The sequence below is a fragment of the Narcine bancroftii genome, chromosome 9 (assembly GCF_036971445.1).
Source record: "Narcine bancroftii isolate sNarBan1 chromosome 9, sNarBan1.hap1, whole genome shotgun sequence".
NCBI lineage: Eukaryota > Metazoa > Chordata > Chondrichthyes > Torpediniformes > Narcinidae > Narcine > Narcine bancroftii.
In genome coordinates this window covers 64,473,259-64,487,220 of record NC_091477.1, presented here as the reverse complement: position 1 = coordinate 64,487,220, position 13,962 = coordinate 64,473,259, and the positions used below count along the sequence as shown (strand labels likewise).

The following is a 13,962-nucleotide window of genomic DNA, read 5'->3' as shown; positions in this document are numbered from 1 at the left end:
CAGCTTTGGAGTTCCAATAAGTTTGTAACACCACAGCCACAGCAAGGTTTGTATGATTCAATTCACTCTGCTCAAATTCTTCTCTCAAGCACTACGTCCCACCAGGCAAGTGAGACATGAATGGGACCTTCAAGAAGATGATAAACTGAACCAGGCCAATCACTCATGTCAAATATCTGAGCGGAGAATAGTTATGCATAGCTCCTTTTGTTTGATCGCAAATAGAAAAATTGCAAGATGAAATTTTTAAAACAGTTAAGAACATAAGAAATGGGGCAGGAATCAGCTATCTGGCCTGTCGAACCTGCTCCGCCACTCAATAAGATCATGGCTGATCTGAATGTGGACTCAGCTCCACTTACCCACCTGTTCCCCATGACTCTTAATTCCCATATTCTTCAAAAATCTGTCTATCTTAAATACATTTAATCCACTGCTTCCTTGGGCAAAGAATTCCACAGATTTACTATTCTCTGGGAGAATCAGTTCTTCCTCTCAGTTGGTGTAGCGGTTAGCACAACACCTTTATAGGGCCAGTGATCGAGACCGGGGTGTAAATCCCACGCTGTCTCAAAGGAATTTGTACATTCTCCCCGTGTCTGTCTGGGTCTTCCCCCCACTGTTCAAAACGTACTGGGGGTGTAGGTTGATTGGTTGCAAATGAGGCAGCATGGACTCATGGGCTAAAATGGCTTGTTTCTCTATCCTAAATTTACTCCCTTGAATCTTAAGAGTGTCCCTTCGTTCTGGATCCACCTGTCAGTAGAAAGAAGCACTCTGCTTCTATCTTATCCATTATTTTCAGAATGTTAGCTATTTTAATAAGATTAAACCCCCCCACCCCCATCCTTCTAAAATCTAGTAAGTCCAGTTCCAGGCTATTTCCTATAGGTTAATCCACTCGTACCTGGAATAAAGCTGGAGACAGGAACTTCACCCAGTCCCCCAGGTGCGGCCTCACCACTAGCCTGTACACTTGCAGCAGAACCTCCCTGTTCTTAAATTCAGTCACTGCACTAATGATTCCAACATTGATTACCTGCTACATCTGCAACTTCTTGCCATTCACACACAAACTCTCCCAAGTCCCTCTGCACAGCAGCATGCTGGAATTTTTCACCTTCTAGGTAATAGTCTGATCAGCTATTTTTCTTTCCAAAGTGGAATGTGTAAATTATTCGTATACACTGTGAACAGTCATGGGCCCCTCACCAATCTCTGATATCCCATGCACCACTGATGGCCAACCAGAGAATTACCTATTTGTTCCAACTCTCAGCATTGTATTTGTTAACCAATCCTCTATGATTGCTAATACAGTACATTACCCCTATCTCTGTGCATCCTTATGTAGAGGTTTCTTGTTAATGTGGTAGCTTATCTGAATTTAGGGATTACTATAAATATGCGTGTAAATGTGTTTGTATAATACGACCCCCCATTTTTGAGGGAGAAAAAGGAGAAAAATTTTACCCCCGTGTATAATACAACCCCCGTCTCTCTTCCTCCTCGCCCGCCCGAGTTGCACTGCTGTCTCTCTACCCCCATCCGCCCAAGTAATGCTGCCATCTCTCCCCCCCACCCACCCAAGTCACGCTGCTGTCTCCCCCCCTCTCTTGCTCGATTTGCACTGCTGTCTCTCTTCCCACCCGCCCGCCCAATTCGCACTCCCATATCTCCCCCCCCCCACCTAGTCGCACTGCCATCAATGTCGGAAGCTGCTGATAATCTTACTGATCGTTAAACCTGACAGAAAAAAATTGTTAAAATAATAATTTAGTGTAAGTGGCCCCCTACTTTGAGCTTGAATTTTGGTACAAAATTTTTCACATTATACACGCATATTTATGGTAATTCAAAAAATCTTCCACCACCTTAAAAGTGATCTGAATGAATGAATGGATAGATTATTTGGAAGGAGTCTGATTATGAGACCCTCTTATAACGTAGATCATGGTCCTTTGCTCATGTGTCAGTGCTGAACATCAGTCTATCGAGAAGCCTCCTAAATGCCACCAGTACTCCTGGCAACCTGTTCTGAGCACCCACCACTCTGTGTAAAATATTTGTTTGGCACATTCCCCCATCAACTTCCTTCTCCTTTCCTTAAATGAGTGTCCTCTAATGTGTGATAATTTTAGCCTGGGGAAGAATCTGACTGTCCACCCTATCAGTCCTGATGTTGTAAATCTCTACCAGGTCTTCTGTGCTCCACTTTCATCAGTAACTCTGTATAACTCAGACCCTCTAATCCATGCAACAGGCTGGCATGAAGAACTATCTTGATTACTTCTGATTCTCTGGCCACCACCTTGTTATCTTCACCATGGATCCTTTAGACACCTATTTCCCATATTGAAGGCCTTAGGCCTCTCTGCTTCTTGAATAAAGAGACGTTGTCCCCATCCTCCGCCCTGAGGAACACTCCTCCGCCCTGAGGAACATCCTCACCTTGAACAACTTCTCACATGATTTCTCATTTGCCCCAGACCCAGGGTATAACTGTGGACACATGTATCGGTCCCAGATACTCCTGCCTCTTTGCTGGGTATTTGCAACAGTCCCTGTTACAATCATACTCCAGTCCCACTCTCTAACTGCCCCTCCACTACATCGAAAGCTGCATCAGTGCTGCCTCCTGTACCTGTGCAGAACTCGACAGTTTCAGAATCTTTACTGCTGACTTTCACACGGCCCTGAAATTTACCTGCATTGCTTCCTATACCTATTTCCACTTCCATGACCTCTCTGTCTCCATCTCAGGGACAACTGTCCACAGATAACTATTACCAACCCACTGGCTCCCGGGATTACTCCTCTTCCCATCCTGCCTCTGTAAGGACAGCATTCATTTATCTCAGTTCCTCCATCTCAGCCACAACTGTTCCCAGGACGAGGTCGGCCACTCCGAGACGTAAATTCACCCCACCTGTCACTGATAAAGCCCGCACTCATGTCTCCTCTATTTCTCTTACTTCTGCACTCATCCCTCCTCTCCGCAGGCAGGACATGGACAGCCCGTCTGGTTGTCACTCTCTACTCCAATAAGCTCCACATCTGACACATTATTCTCTGACCCATTCACCAACTTCAACCAATCCTACTACCAGCCACATCCTCCGTTCTCCATCCTACCCACTTTTCACAGGGATAAGGCTTCCTGGTCCGCTCTTCCATCCCCACCCACCCATCCACTCACCTGGACACTTCTTGCTGTGACCAAGGAAAGTGTAATACATGTCCCTCTATCTTCCCCTAACCTCCATCCAGGGTTACAAACAGATCTTCCTGGTGAGGCAGAGCTTTATGTACACATTATCCAACTGTTCGCTTACCTGATGCCTCTATATCAGTGAGGCCAAATGCAGATTGGGTGAGCGCTTTGCCAAACCTGCTCTGTGTGTGGGTCTAAACTTGACCTTCCTGTAGCCAACCATTGCACCTCCCCCAACCATTCCTTCAGTGACATGCCTGTCCTTGGCCTCATGCATTGTCAGGGGAGGCCAAATTTAATGGCGTGGCCACTTGCTATGAACTATAGACCTGGTCCCCCAGATCCCTCTGTACTTCAAAACTTTTCAGAGCTTCTTTGAAAGGCTTACTGTCCATGAGGTCATTCATCACTGCTGCCTTGATGGTAATGATAGTCGTTACTAGCATGTTACTTGGTGATCTGTATGAAATTGTGAAGGAGCAGCGGAGATCTGTTATTTGCCTCTAATTCTTTCAATGAATCTGCTCTTTTTGTTTATTACAGGATTCTGGATCAAACAAGGTATGAACATTACCCAACTATTTTTTTTAAATACTTTTTTTATACATTTTTCACCACAATCAATCAATTTTTCAGTCCTATACATCTGAATCACATTAAAATGAAACTTTTTCTTTTTTTTTTTGGAATATTTTATTTATACATTTTAAACCACAAATACAATTGTCAATTAATTATGAATTATGCATAAAAATATATTTGGTAAATGTATATATATATATATATATATATATATATATATATATATATATATCCCTAATCCCTCTCCCCTCCCGTACTACCCCTAACCCCTAAGGAAAAAGAAAGAAAAGAAGATTGACAAAAATACAAACACACTTCAAATCAACATTTGTGGAGCTGAAAATCACCATCACAATGAGTTAATGAGAGCTCTAAATCTTCAAACCAACGTAGTGTAAATATATTTTAAAAAAGAAATGATATCATGTAAATTCTAAATTATTCAAGTGGAGTACAAGATCGTAACTCAGCATGCCATCTTTTCATTCCTAAATCTATATTTGATTTCCAAGTTATGGCTACACACTTCCTAGAAATAGCTAACGTAGTCGTAAAAATTCAATTTGATACATAGTTAATCTTAATTTAATACTAACCATTGTAATATCAAGCAGGAGTTTTACCTTTAATATTTTTTCCAAAAATATTTTCACCTGTATCTAAAAGGGTGTAACCTTAATGCATTGTCTAGTAGAATGAAAAAATGGACCTACCACTCGACCACATCTAAAGCATGAATCTGATAATGTTAAATTAAATCGTTTAATTTTTGTAGAATTAAATATAATTGATGTAGAAAATTATATTGGACCAATCTATATCTTACATTAATAATTTTTGTCATATTATCGTTACATAAGAGTTTCCAATCATTCTCATCTATCTTCCTATCTAAATCAATTTCCCAACTCAAAATTGATTTATGAATACCTAACATAGGTGTTTTTATTTAAAGTAATTTATATATTTCTGGAATCTATGTATTTATTTCCCTCTTAGTAATCAATATTTCTAATTCACTCTGTTTAAGTAATCTTAAATTTTAACTAATCTATCAATTAAAAAAGCCTTAACCTGTTAATAACAAAAAAAAATTATTACTCAGAACATTAAACTTTTCCTTCATTCATTGAAAGGTAATAAATTTACCAGCTTGAAAATAGTCTTCTATTGTTTTGATGCCCATTTGATTCCAAATCCTCAAACATTGATTATTGATGGTAAAAGGGAAAAGTTTATTTTGATATAATGGTGTTTAATGCAAAATCAAGCCTTTTCTACCTGTGTCATCTATTTTATTCCATAATTCAATTTAATGATTCAATATAGGTGCATCCTTAGTACCTATTAATAATTTTGAATTCCATTTATAAATAAATTCTTGCATATATTTTTCATCTATTTTACTTAATTCTATTTTAGCCCACGTTGACGATTTGTCTAAATCAAACATTCCATTAATGAAATTCATTTGAGCAGCTTTATAATAGTTCTCAAAATGTGGATGTTGTTAACCTTCTAATTCAAACTTACAAGTTAATTTTTCAAGACAAACTCTAGCCATATTCCCTTTCCATAAAAATTTCCTAATAATTGAATATAAATCCTTAAAAAAATTCTGAAGTATACCACAAGGAATAGATTGAAAAAGATATTGAATCAATGGGAAAATATTCATTTTAATACAATTTACTCTACCCATGAGAGTTATAGGTAAATCATTCCTTCTAGAGTTCTACAAATATGTTAATGGTAAAAGGAAAGCTAGAGACAAAATTGGTCCCTTAGAGAATCAGAGCGGAAAACTGTGTTTGGAGCCTAGAGAAATGGGGGAGATATTGAACAGTTTCTTTTCTTCGGTATTCACTAAGGAGAAGGATATTGGGAGATGTGAGATAAAAAAAATCAAATTGGGTAAATATGGGGAATATAGAGATTACAAAAGATGTAGTTTTAGGGCTTTTGAAGAATGTAAAGGTGGATAAGTCTCCGGGACCAGACGGGATCTTCCCCAGGACATTGAGAGGTGAAGGAGGAAATAGCAGAGGCTCTGGCGGTAATTTTCCAAATGTCATTAGATATGGGGATAGTGCCGGAGGATTGGCGCATTGCGCATGTGGTTCCGTTATTTAAAAAGGGTTCAAGGAGGAAGCCTGGCAACTATCAGCCTGTAAGTTTGACGTCTGTGGTAGGTAAATTAATGGAGTAAATTCTTAGAGATAGTACTTATAAACATCTGGATAGACAGGGTCTGATCAGGAGCACTCAACATGGATTTGTGGGAGGAAGGTCATGTTTGACCAATCTGATTGAATTTTTTGAAGCGGTGACTAGGAATGTGGATGAGGGTAGCACAGTGGATGTTGTCTATATGGACTTCAGTAAGGCCTTCGATAAGGTACCACATGGAAGGTTAGTTAGGAAGGTGCAGTCTTTAGGTATAAATTTTAAGATAGTCAAATGGATTGAACATTGGCTGAAAGGGAGAGGCCAGAGAGTGGTAGTGGATAATTGTCTGTCAGGTTGGAGGCCGGTGACCAGTGGTGTGCCTCAAGGATCTGTATTGGGATAGTTCTCAAAATGTGGATGTTGTTAACCTTCTAATTCAAACTTACAAGTTAATTTTTCAAGACAAACTCTAGCCATATTCCCTTTCCATATTTGATAGAAGTATTTAAGATTATGAAAGGGATAGACAGAGTGGATGTGGATAGACTATTTCCGTTAAGAGGAGGAAAGATTAAAACAAGAGGACATGAGTTAAGAATTAAGGGGCAGAGGTTTAGAGGTAACATGAGGGGGAACTTCTTTACTCAGAGAGTGGTAGCCGTGTGGAATGAGCTTCCGGGAGAAATAGTGGCGGCGGAGTCAATTGTATTATTTAAGAAAAGGTTGGACAGGTATATGGATGAGAAGAAGATGGAGGGTTATGGGCATTGTGCAGGGAGGTGGGACTAGAGAGGGGTGTTTGGTTCGGTGCGGACGAGAAGGGCCTAATGGCCTGTTTCCGTGCTGTAATTGTTATGTTATGTTATGTTATGTTATTTAAGTCATCTTTAATTATTTAAAACAAAATGGTAAATACTTCAACTTATATAAATTATCCAAATTTTTTATCAATTTTAGTCCCTAAATATTTAATTCCATTATCTAACCATCTAAGTTGAGCAATTTGTTTACATTGATTATAATCCCCCCTCAACCAATGGCACAATTTCACTCTTATCCCGAGTAATATTATAACTTGATATTTAACCATATTCTTTCAATCTCATACACAATGAATGTAAAGAATTTATTGGATTTGTTTTATAAATCAAAACATAATCAGCAAATAAATTATTCTTAAATTCATCTCTGCTAACTTTAATTTCTTTAATATTATCTTGTCTTATTAATTGTGCTAAAGGTTCAATTCTAAGACAAATAAAGCTGAAGGTAATGACACTCTTCTCAATCTAGTCAACAGAAAAGCTGAAAAAAAACCTGTCCATTAGTCATAACGTTATCTGAAGGATTTTTATTTAAAATTTTAATCCAATTAACAAAAACTGATCCAAATCCAAATTTTTGTAACTCCATTCTAAACTATGAAAAGCCTTTTCAGCATCTAAAGATAAAATCAATCCCAAATCTAATTTCTTCTGAGACATGTATTAAACTAATTAATTTAGTAATATTCTCTGCAGAATGTTCTTTTTTAACAAAACCAGACTGATCTGTATGAATTAAATTTGGTAAATATTTAGTCAATCTATTTGCTAAAACTTTAGCTATAATTTTATAATCAACATTTAATAATGAAATTGGTCTAGGAGATTCATTTTTTAATAAATCTCTATTCTTTATTAATTCCTTTCTTTTCTCATCCGAAGGTTTTTTCTAATACCTTTTGCAAATCCTCTATTTTCCTTTCTAACTGATTAACCTCTTTTTAATAATCTTTCTTAATTTTTGATGTAAAACATTATTTGTCCTCTTAAACATGCCCTTAATGTGTCCCAAACATCAAATTTTTTAGTAACAGAATTTGAATTTAATTCTATAAACTCCTGAATATGATTTCTTATATAATCGCAAAAATCTGTCCTTTTTAACAAGGTTGAATTTAATCGCCATCTATAAACCGTTTGTTCCTTCTACAAAAATAAATACAACATTAAAACAGGCACATGATCAGTTAAAATTCTATATTCACAACATTTCTTTGCAATTGTGTCAAAATTAAAAATAAATCTATCCTAGAAATAGAATCAAATCAATGTGAATAAAAAGTATAATCCCTTCCTTTAGAGTTTAATCACCTCCAATTAGCTATTAAATTCAAATCTTTCATAACATCCAAAATTGCCTTAGCTGCTTTAATTCAATAACTGATTTAGTAATTTTTTCCAAAACTGGATCAAAACAACAATTAAAATCCCCTCCTACCAATATTTTTTGATGAGTCTCAGCTGAATACATAAATATATCCCTAATAAATCCTTCATCATCTATATTTGGTGCCTAAATATTCATCAAAGTTCAATCTTCAGAATAAATGTGACAATTTATTGATACAAACCTTCCCACGGGATCAATAATCACTTTATGTATTTTAATAGTTAACATTTTTTAAAATAAAATTACCATACCCCTCGTTTTTGAGATAAAAGTAGAAGCTACCACATGTCCAACTCAATCTTTCAATTTTTAATGTTCTTTCTCAGCTAAATGAGTTTCCTATAAAAAAGCAATATCAACTCTAATTTTCTTCCTTTTTATCGTACTATTAAGTCCATTAAAATTCAAAGTTTTACTATTTGCCATTATATTAAATTTTAAAAATTTATAACTCCCCTCTGCCTCTCCTCTTGAACCTCCCACCTTTACCTAACAGAGTTCATCCTGTTTTATCTCTCAGTTAAATCAGTCTCAGTTGTAATGCAGGGAAAGAGAAAGAGCCTGCTGAAGCAGGAGTTCACCTTTTGAAACTCAGAAGGGCGCAGGGACAGATTGCCAACAGATTTGTGGCGAGTTGGGGGGGCGAGGGGGAAGGGGGGGATCTCCACTGAGATAATTTTGAGACAGCAAACTGAGCCTTGGATTGAATATGGACATGCAGCCCACACCTTACATTCCTGCAAACTGCCTTGTAGAGTGATTGGACAGTTAAAACATGCTGATCCTGGCAGACACTGTTTGGAATTCAAATGTGACTTCAGTGTTAGTTTCAGACTGTGGATACTATTCCAAGTTAAACCCTGACACACTTTTAATTCACCTGTTCGATGTTATAAACAAATGTGATAAATCTTCCAGTTAACCTGGTGAGTTTAAAAGGCGCACAGGAAATAAAACATGGTGGCTCTCAAGGGAATGGGGCCCTTGTCAGACCAAAAGGAGTTGGAGAACTGGGGACCCTATGAGTTTAATGAAAGAATGACAAGGAGACCCATGTTTTTAAAGGGAACCAGAGACCTCATTAGTTTGAGGGGAAAGCAGGAATGCAGCTTCAGTTATTTTAAAGGGTGTGATGTAAGGGAGGGCAGGAAACTGGAGGTAAGAGTGAAGGGAGTGAAGAAACCAGGCCCTGGTTTGGGGAATGCAGCCCTGTTGAGTTTTAAATGAGTGCTAGAACCAGGGCCCCAGAGGTTAATAGGGAGGACATGGAGAGAGGCCCAGGAGACTTTAAAGGGAATGGGAAATCAGGGTCCCTGTGAGCCAAATGTGGAACCATCATTTTCCAAACAATGGGATTACTGGGGTTTATCAGTATCTTTCTTCAACTTCTGAACAGATTTACCTCTATAAACTGGCAGATTGAGAAATAGTTCCAAAAATAAACTGATGCACCTGTAATTTTTTTTTAAAAGTCCACTGCACAATACCATGATGTTGGGAGTCACAGTTACACAACACAGAATTAGACCCTTCACCCTATTGTGACAGTGGCAGCTATCGAACACATGACAAAACCAATCCCGTTTTGTTAACTCCCAACCTGAGCCTTCCAATCCAAGTGAGATAAAGCAGATAATGCTTCAAATACTCAACACATCGGACTTTTGGAGCAGAGTTTACTAAATGCTCTATCATAAACAAGGAGGGAAACAGAACAAAAAGATGGTTGAAAATGTGAGGTATTTCCTGAGTGTGATTTTGGGTGGGAAGGGGGAATGTGCTCAGCCAGCATCATTGTTCTCATCCCAGTGTCGTGGGTGGAACTGGGCATGATCTGGGTAAAGCCAGCCTGTGAACACTAAATGGATGAGCATTGAGTAGAGTAAAATTGGGACTGTATCCTGGCAAAGAGGTACAGACTGATCTGACGTGACTGATGTTTAATCCAGTGTGTCTGATCTGAAGTGGTGAATATGTTCTAGTTATGAAATATCTTCCCTGTACTCCACATTGAACAGAACAAGAAGAAGAAGAAAACAGATTTCATCCCATACAGGGATTCTGTGCTGACATGGCTGTTAAGAGAAAACCTTGGTGAGAGCTTCTTCTGTATCATGATTTATGGATATAGCAGCCAATGAAAGTGCAGTATTTCCACTGTAATTAAGAGTTAGCATGGGCTGTGATGAATAAAGCTCAGAAAGGACAGCAGGGTGGGGTGGCTATCACCTAGAATTGTTCACTGTTCTATTTTGAGAGCCGAATCATATTAATATAAAACCCACGCAGTATCAGGATGTCCCAAACAGACAAATTCTGCAGGGTAGTCATTGCTATTTTATAGAATAATCATTCTTTAGATGGTGAGAGAGGGATTAGTATTGGCTAGTGCAGCAGAGAGAACTGGATTGGAGTTATTGGGGAATCAGACTGAGAGTGGTCAGAGACCTCCTCCACTGATGTACAAGTTAAGAATTCATAAGCCAACAGCCTCTGACACTGAATCAAGTTTGACATGGGTTTCTTGTTGCTAGAAGTGGCCACAGACAAAATGAGGTTGAGGATAGGTTGGTGCTGCTGGCTCACATGGTTATTTGGTGAGATTGGGGAGTGGTAGGTGAAGTGAATGGATGTTCATTTGCAACTCCCAGAACAGATAGACATCTGCTTGGGATGAAGATCAGGAAGGGTCAGAGCCATGGACTGTGGGAAGTATATACCTTGTGTGATATGTCTGTCGGATGTGGGTTTACACCTTCCCTGGGTGGATACACCTCCACGCACTTCCTGTATTGTACAGTCAGAAACAGTGAGACATGGTTCGGCAATGTCTGGGGTGAGAACTGCTAGAGGTGAGAAGAAAGTTTTGGAAATGGGCCAATGACCTTGAACTTGACGTGTTGCTTCTCCGCAGGGGGCAACTCTCGGACTGCCATGGTGGCTGCCCTTAGTCCAGCTGACATCAACTACGATGAGACTCTCAGCACCCTCAGGTGAGGGGCAGAAGTATGAGCAGAACATGGGATGGAGGAGCAGCTGAGGAGTGGGGTGGAGTATAACATAAATGGCACAAGGGTTTGTAAAGAGCGGCTGCTGAAATTTTGGGGAAGGAGGAGTTTGAATTATGGTTTGGAATGTTTGACAGGCCAGTTGGCCTATTCCTGCAGCTATTTTTTAAGGGAACATCTGTGCTTGGTTTTGGAGAGAGAGGAACTGGATTATGATTTGGAATGAGGGATTTGGGAAGATAAATTGGAATTTTAAATTAAAAAAATACATTTAGACATAGAGCACGGTAACAGGCCCTTTTGGCCCACAAGCCCATGCCACCCAAATACCCCAATTAGCCTACAACCCCCATACGTTTTGAAGGGTGGGAGGAAACCGGAGTGTCTGGAGGAAGCCCATGTTGATATGGGCAGAATGTACAAACTCCTAACAGACAGTGACAGATTCAAACCTGGGTCGCTGGCGATGGAATGAGAAGGGCTGGGTTCAGTTCTGAAGAGGATTTGGCTGGGATTAGGCTTTGGAATGACAAGGGTTTGGGGAGCAAGGGAGAGACTTGCAAAGGTACTTTTGAATGACAAGGTTCATGGCTTGGGGAAGAATGGGAATGGCTCATATAGTTGGGACAGATAATGACATTGAATTATTTCCTGGTGCATCCTCCTCAGGCAGACCTCCCTCCGTTCTCTGAAGGCCATCTGGTTTCTTTAATTCCTTAGGTACGCTGACCGTGCCAAACAGATCCGATGCAATGCTGTCATTAATGAGGACCCCAACAACAAGCTGATCCGGGAGCTGAAGGATGAAGTCTCCAGGCTGAGGGATCTGCTCTGCACTCAAGGATTGGGTGACATTATTGATCGTAAGCAGCATTAGATCACTGAGCCACAGCAAGAGTTAGAGCCTATCCCTTCCCCAGCCCATAAAACCCATCCTCGCCCTCCTATGTCATTGCTCACAGGTAAACATCAGATATTCAAGTACCCCTGCATTTATGAGCCTATAAATGGATTCAGAGAATAGTCATAACACATGACCTCTCCACCCCAATAGGCAGTCATAACTGCTTGTAGATTCCAGCCCACCAGTCAACACTTGATCATTAGAACAGAACTGATTTTGTACCTGAAGTAAAGTGTAGAAATATGCCCATAATGTGCAATGTGTAGTATTTAATTTCCATGTTTAATGTGATGTTTGGCATGTGATAGGCACACACTGCAAGCATCTCTACAAATTAAATAACTTAGACCCACAGTAAAATGGGAGACAACTTGCTTGGCTAAAGACAATGTACTTTGTTCATTTTCTTAACTAAAAAGAAATTCCAGGTCCAAAACAGAACAGGCAATAAAGTAACAGTCATCTAAAAGTAATTGGAAAACGTTGTGTTCGTGGAAAGATGACATGGTGAAACACCCTTGGCTGGGGATGTCGTGGATCTTGTGTCTAACTAAAAGTGGTTAAGATTTAACAATGTAGATGTCACCACACATACAACATGCCTTGAGGTGTTACATCCAGCATTGAAACAGGGTGTATTTTACGGGACTGCATTGTGTGTTGTCATCATCTCCTTCCCTGACCCTTGCCTCCTTCTACATCTCCTCAAACCCTTCTCCATCTGTCTGTTCTCTGATCCAAGCTCCACTCTGAGCCTGTTTTGTGTTCGCATTTTTAAGTTGATATTGTGGTTGAGAACTCTGACCTCTGATGCTTGTTTCTCTCCTTTCTCTGCTCCCTCAAGTGCCTCCGGTGCCTGATGACAAAAGAAGTGGAAGAAAATGTGTGTAAACAATTGGAGGAGCATAGTAACATATTGTGATGCTTCCCTCAGAAGTGCATGCACACTTGTGCATGTGCACACATGGGTGCACACCCTTCGAAACACAGCATGAGACAAAGAGCCTGCTTTTCCTAGTGCCTTTGGCCATGGTTCACCATCCAGTAGGCTCAAGCTGACTGGTCACAACATTTGACAGTCTGCAAAATTTGTGGAAGGTCTCACCTGCCGTATCATTTGATGATCAAACCTTTCAGTCATTTAGGGGATCCATTCTCAACAGGATTCACTACATGCAGGGACCTTGTTTACTGAGGTGAATTACTTTCTGTTTGGGTTTAGGGCAGCAGTGGATGTATTATAACAGTCATATTTACCACCTCTAGGAAGTAAAACACGGAAGTCTGGAGACCCCGTGGTTGAAGTAAAAACACAATGCTGGAGAAACTCAGCAGGTCAAACAGCATCCTTTATATATAAAGCTTGCTGCTGTGCCCTCCACCTAGTACCTCCCGCCTTTGTGACCATCCCTCCCCACCTCCTTATCCTTTTAGTCAGATGCCTGCCGACATTTTTCCATACCTTGATGAAGGGCTAAAGCCCAAAACGTCATGTATTTTTATCTTTGCTATAGAAAGGACACTGTTTCACCTGCTGAGTTTCTCCAGCTTTGTGTTTTCACTTCAACCTTTAAGAACTTGTCAGTAAAGTAGTACCATCATTCAGACTGTGTGCGATTCCAACGCTCCTTGGAGAATGTTTACAAGCACTGCTACAATTTGCATTTTCTCTCCCGTCCTTGGCAAACTGAGGCTGACGGAGTGGCAACTCCTGGCAGGTGCTCATCACTGACATGTGGCCGGGTTGTCTATGGTCCACTTTCCACATCCATGCCCACCTTCAGACTTGGAGCAGTGAGGTGAGCTCTGTGACACTCCTCACCTGTAATTGTTATACAAGGGCAGGTGGTTGGGGGATGGGGAGTGATCTC

The 13,962-nt window shown here is 39.9% G+C and overlaps 1 protein-coding gene across 3 annotated transcripts in view; it reads left to right on the top strand.

Annotated features, from left to right (window-relative positions):
* The window catches only part of kif1aa (kinesin family member 1Aa), a 381,215-nt gene that overhangs the window by 28,682 nt on the left and 338,571 nt on the right, over positions 1 to 13,962 (top strand). For all 3 annotated transcript variants that reach the window (XM_069899341.1, XM_069899340.1, XM_069899343.1), the window contains 4 exons: positions 3,758 to 3,775; positions 10,198 to 10,273; positions 11,094 to 11,172; positions 11,908 to 12,050. In XM_069899341.1, coding sequence (XP_069755442.1) covers positions 3,758 to 3,775; positions 10,198 to 10,273; positions 11,094 to 11,172; positions 11,908 to 12,050 — 316 coding nt within the window. The remainder of the gene's footprint in view (positions 1 to 3,757; positions 3,776 to 10,197; positions 10,274 to 11,093; positions 11,173 to 11,907; positions 12,051 to 13,962) is intronic.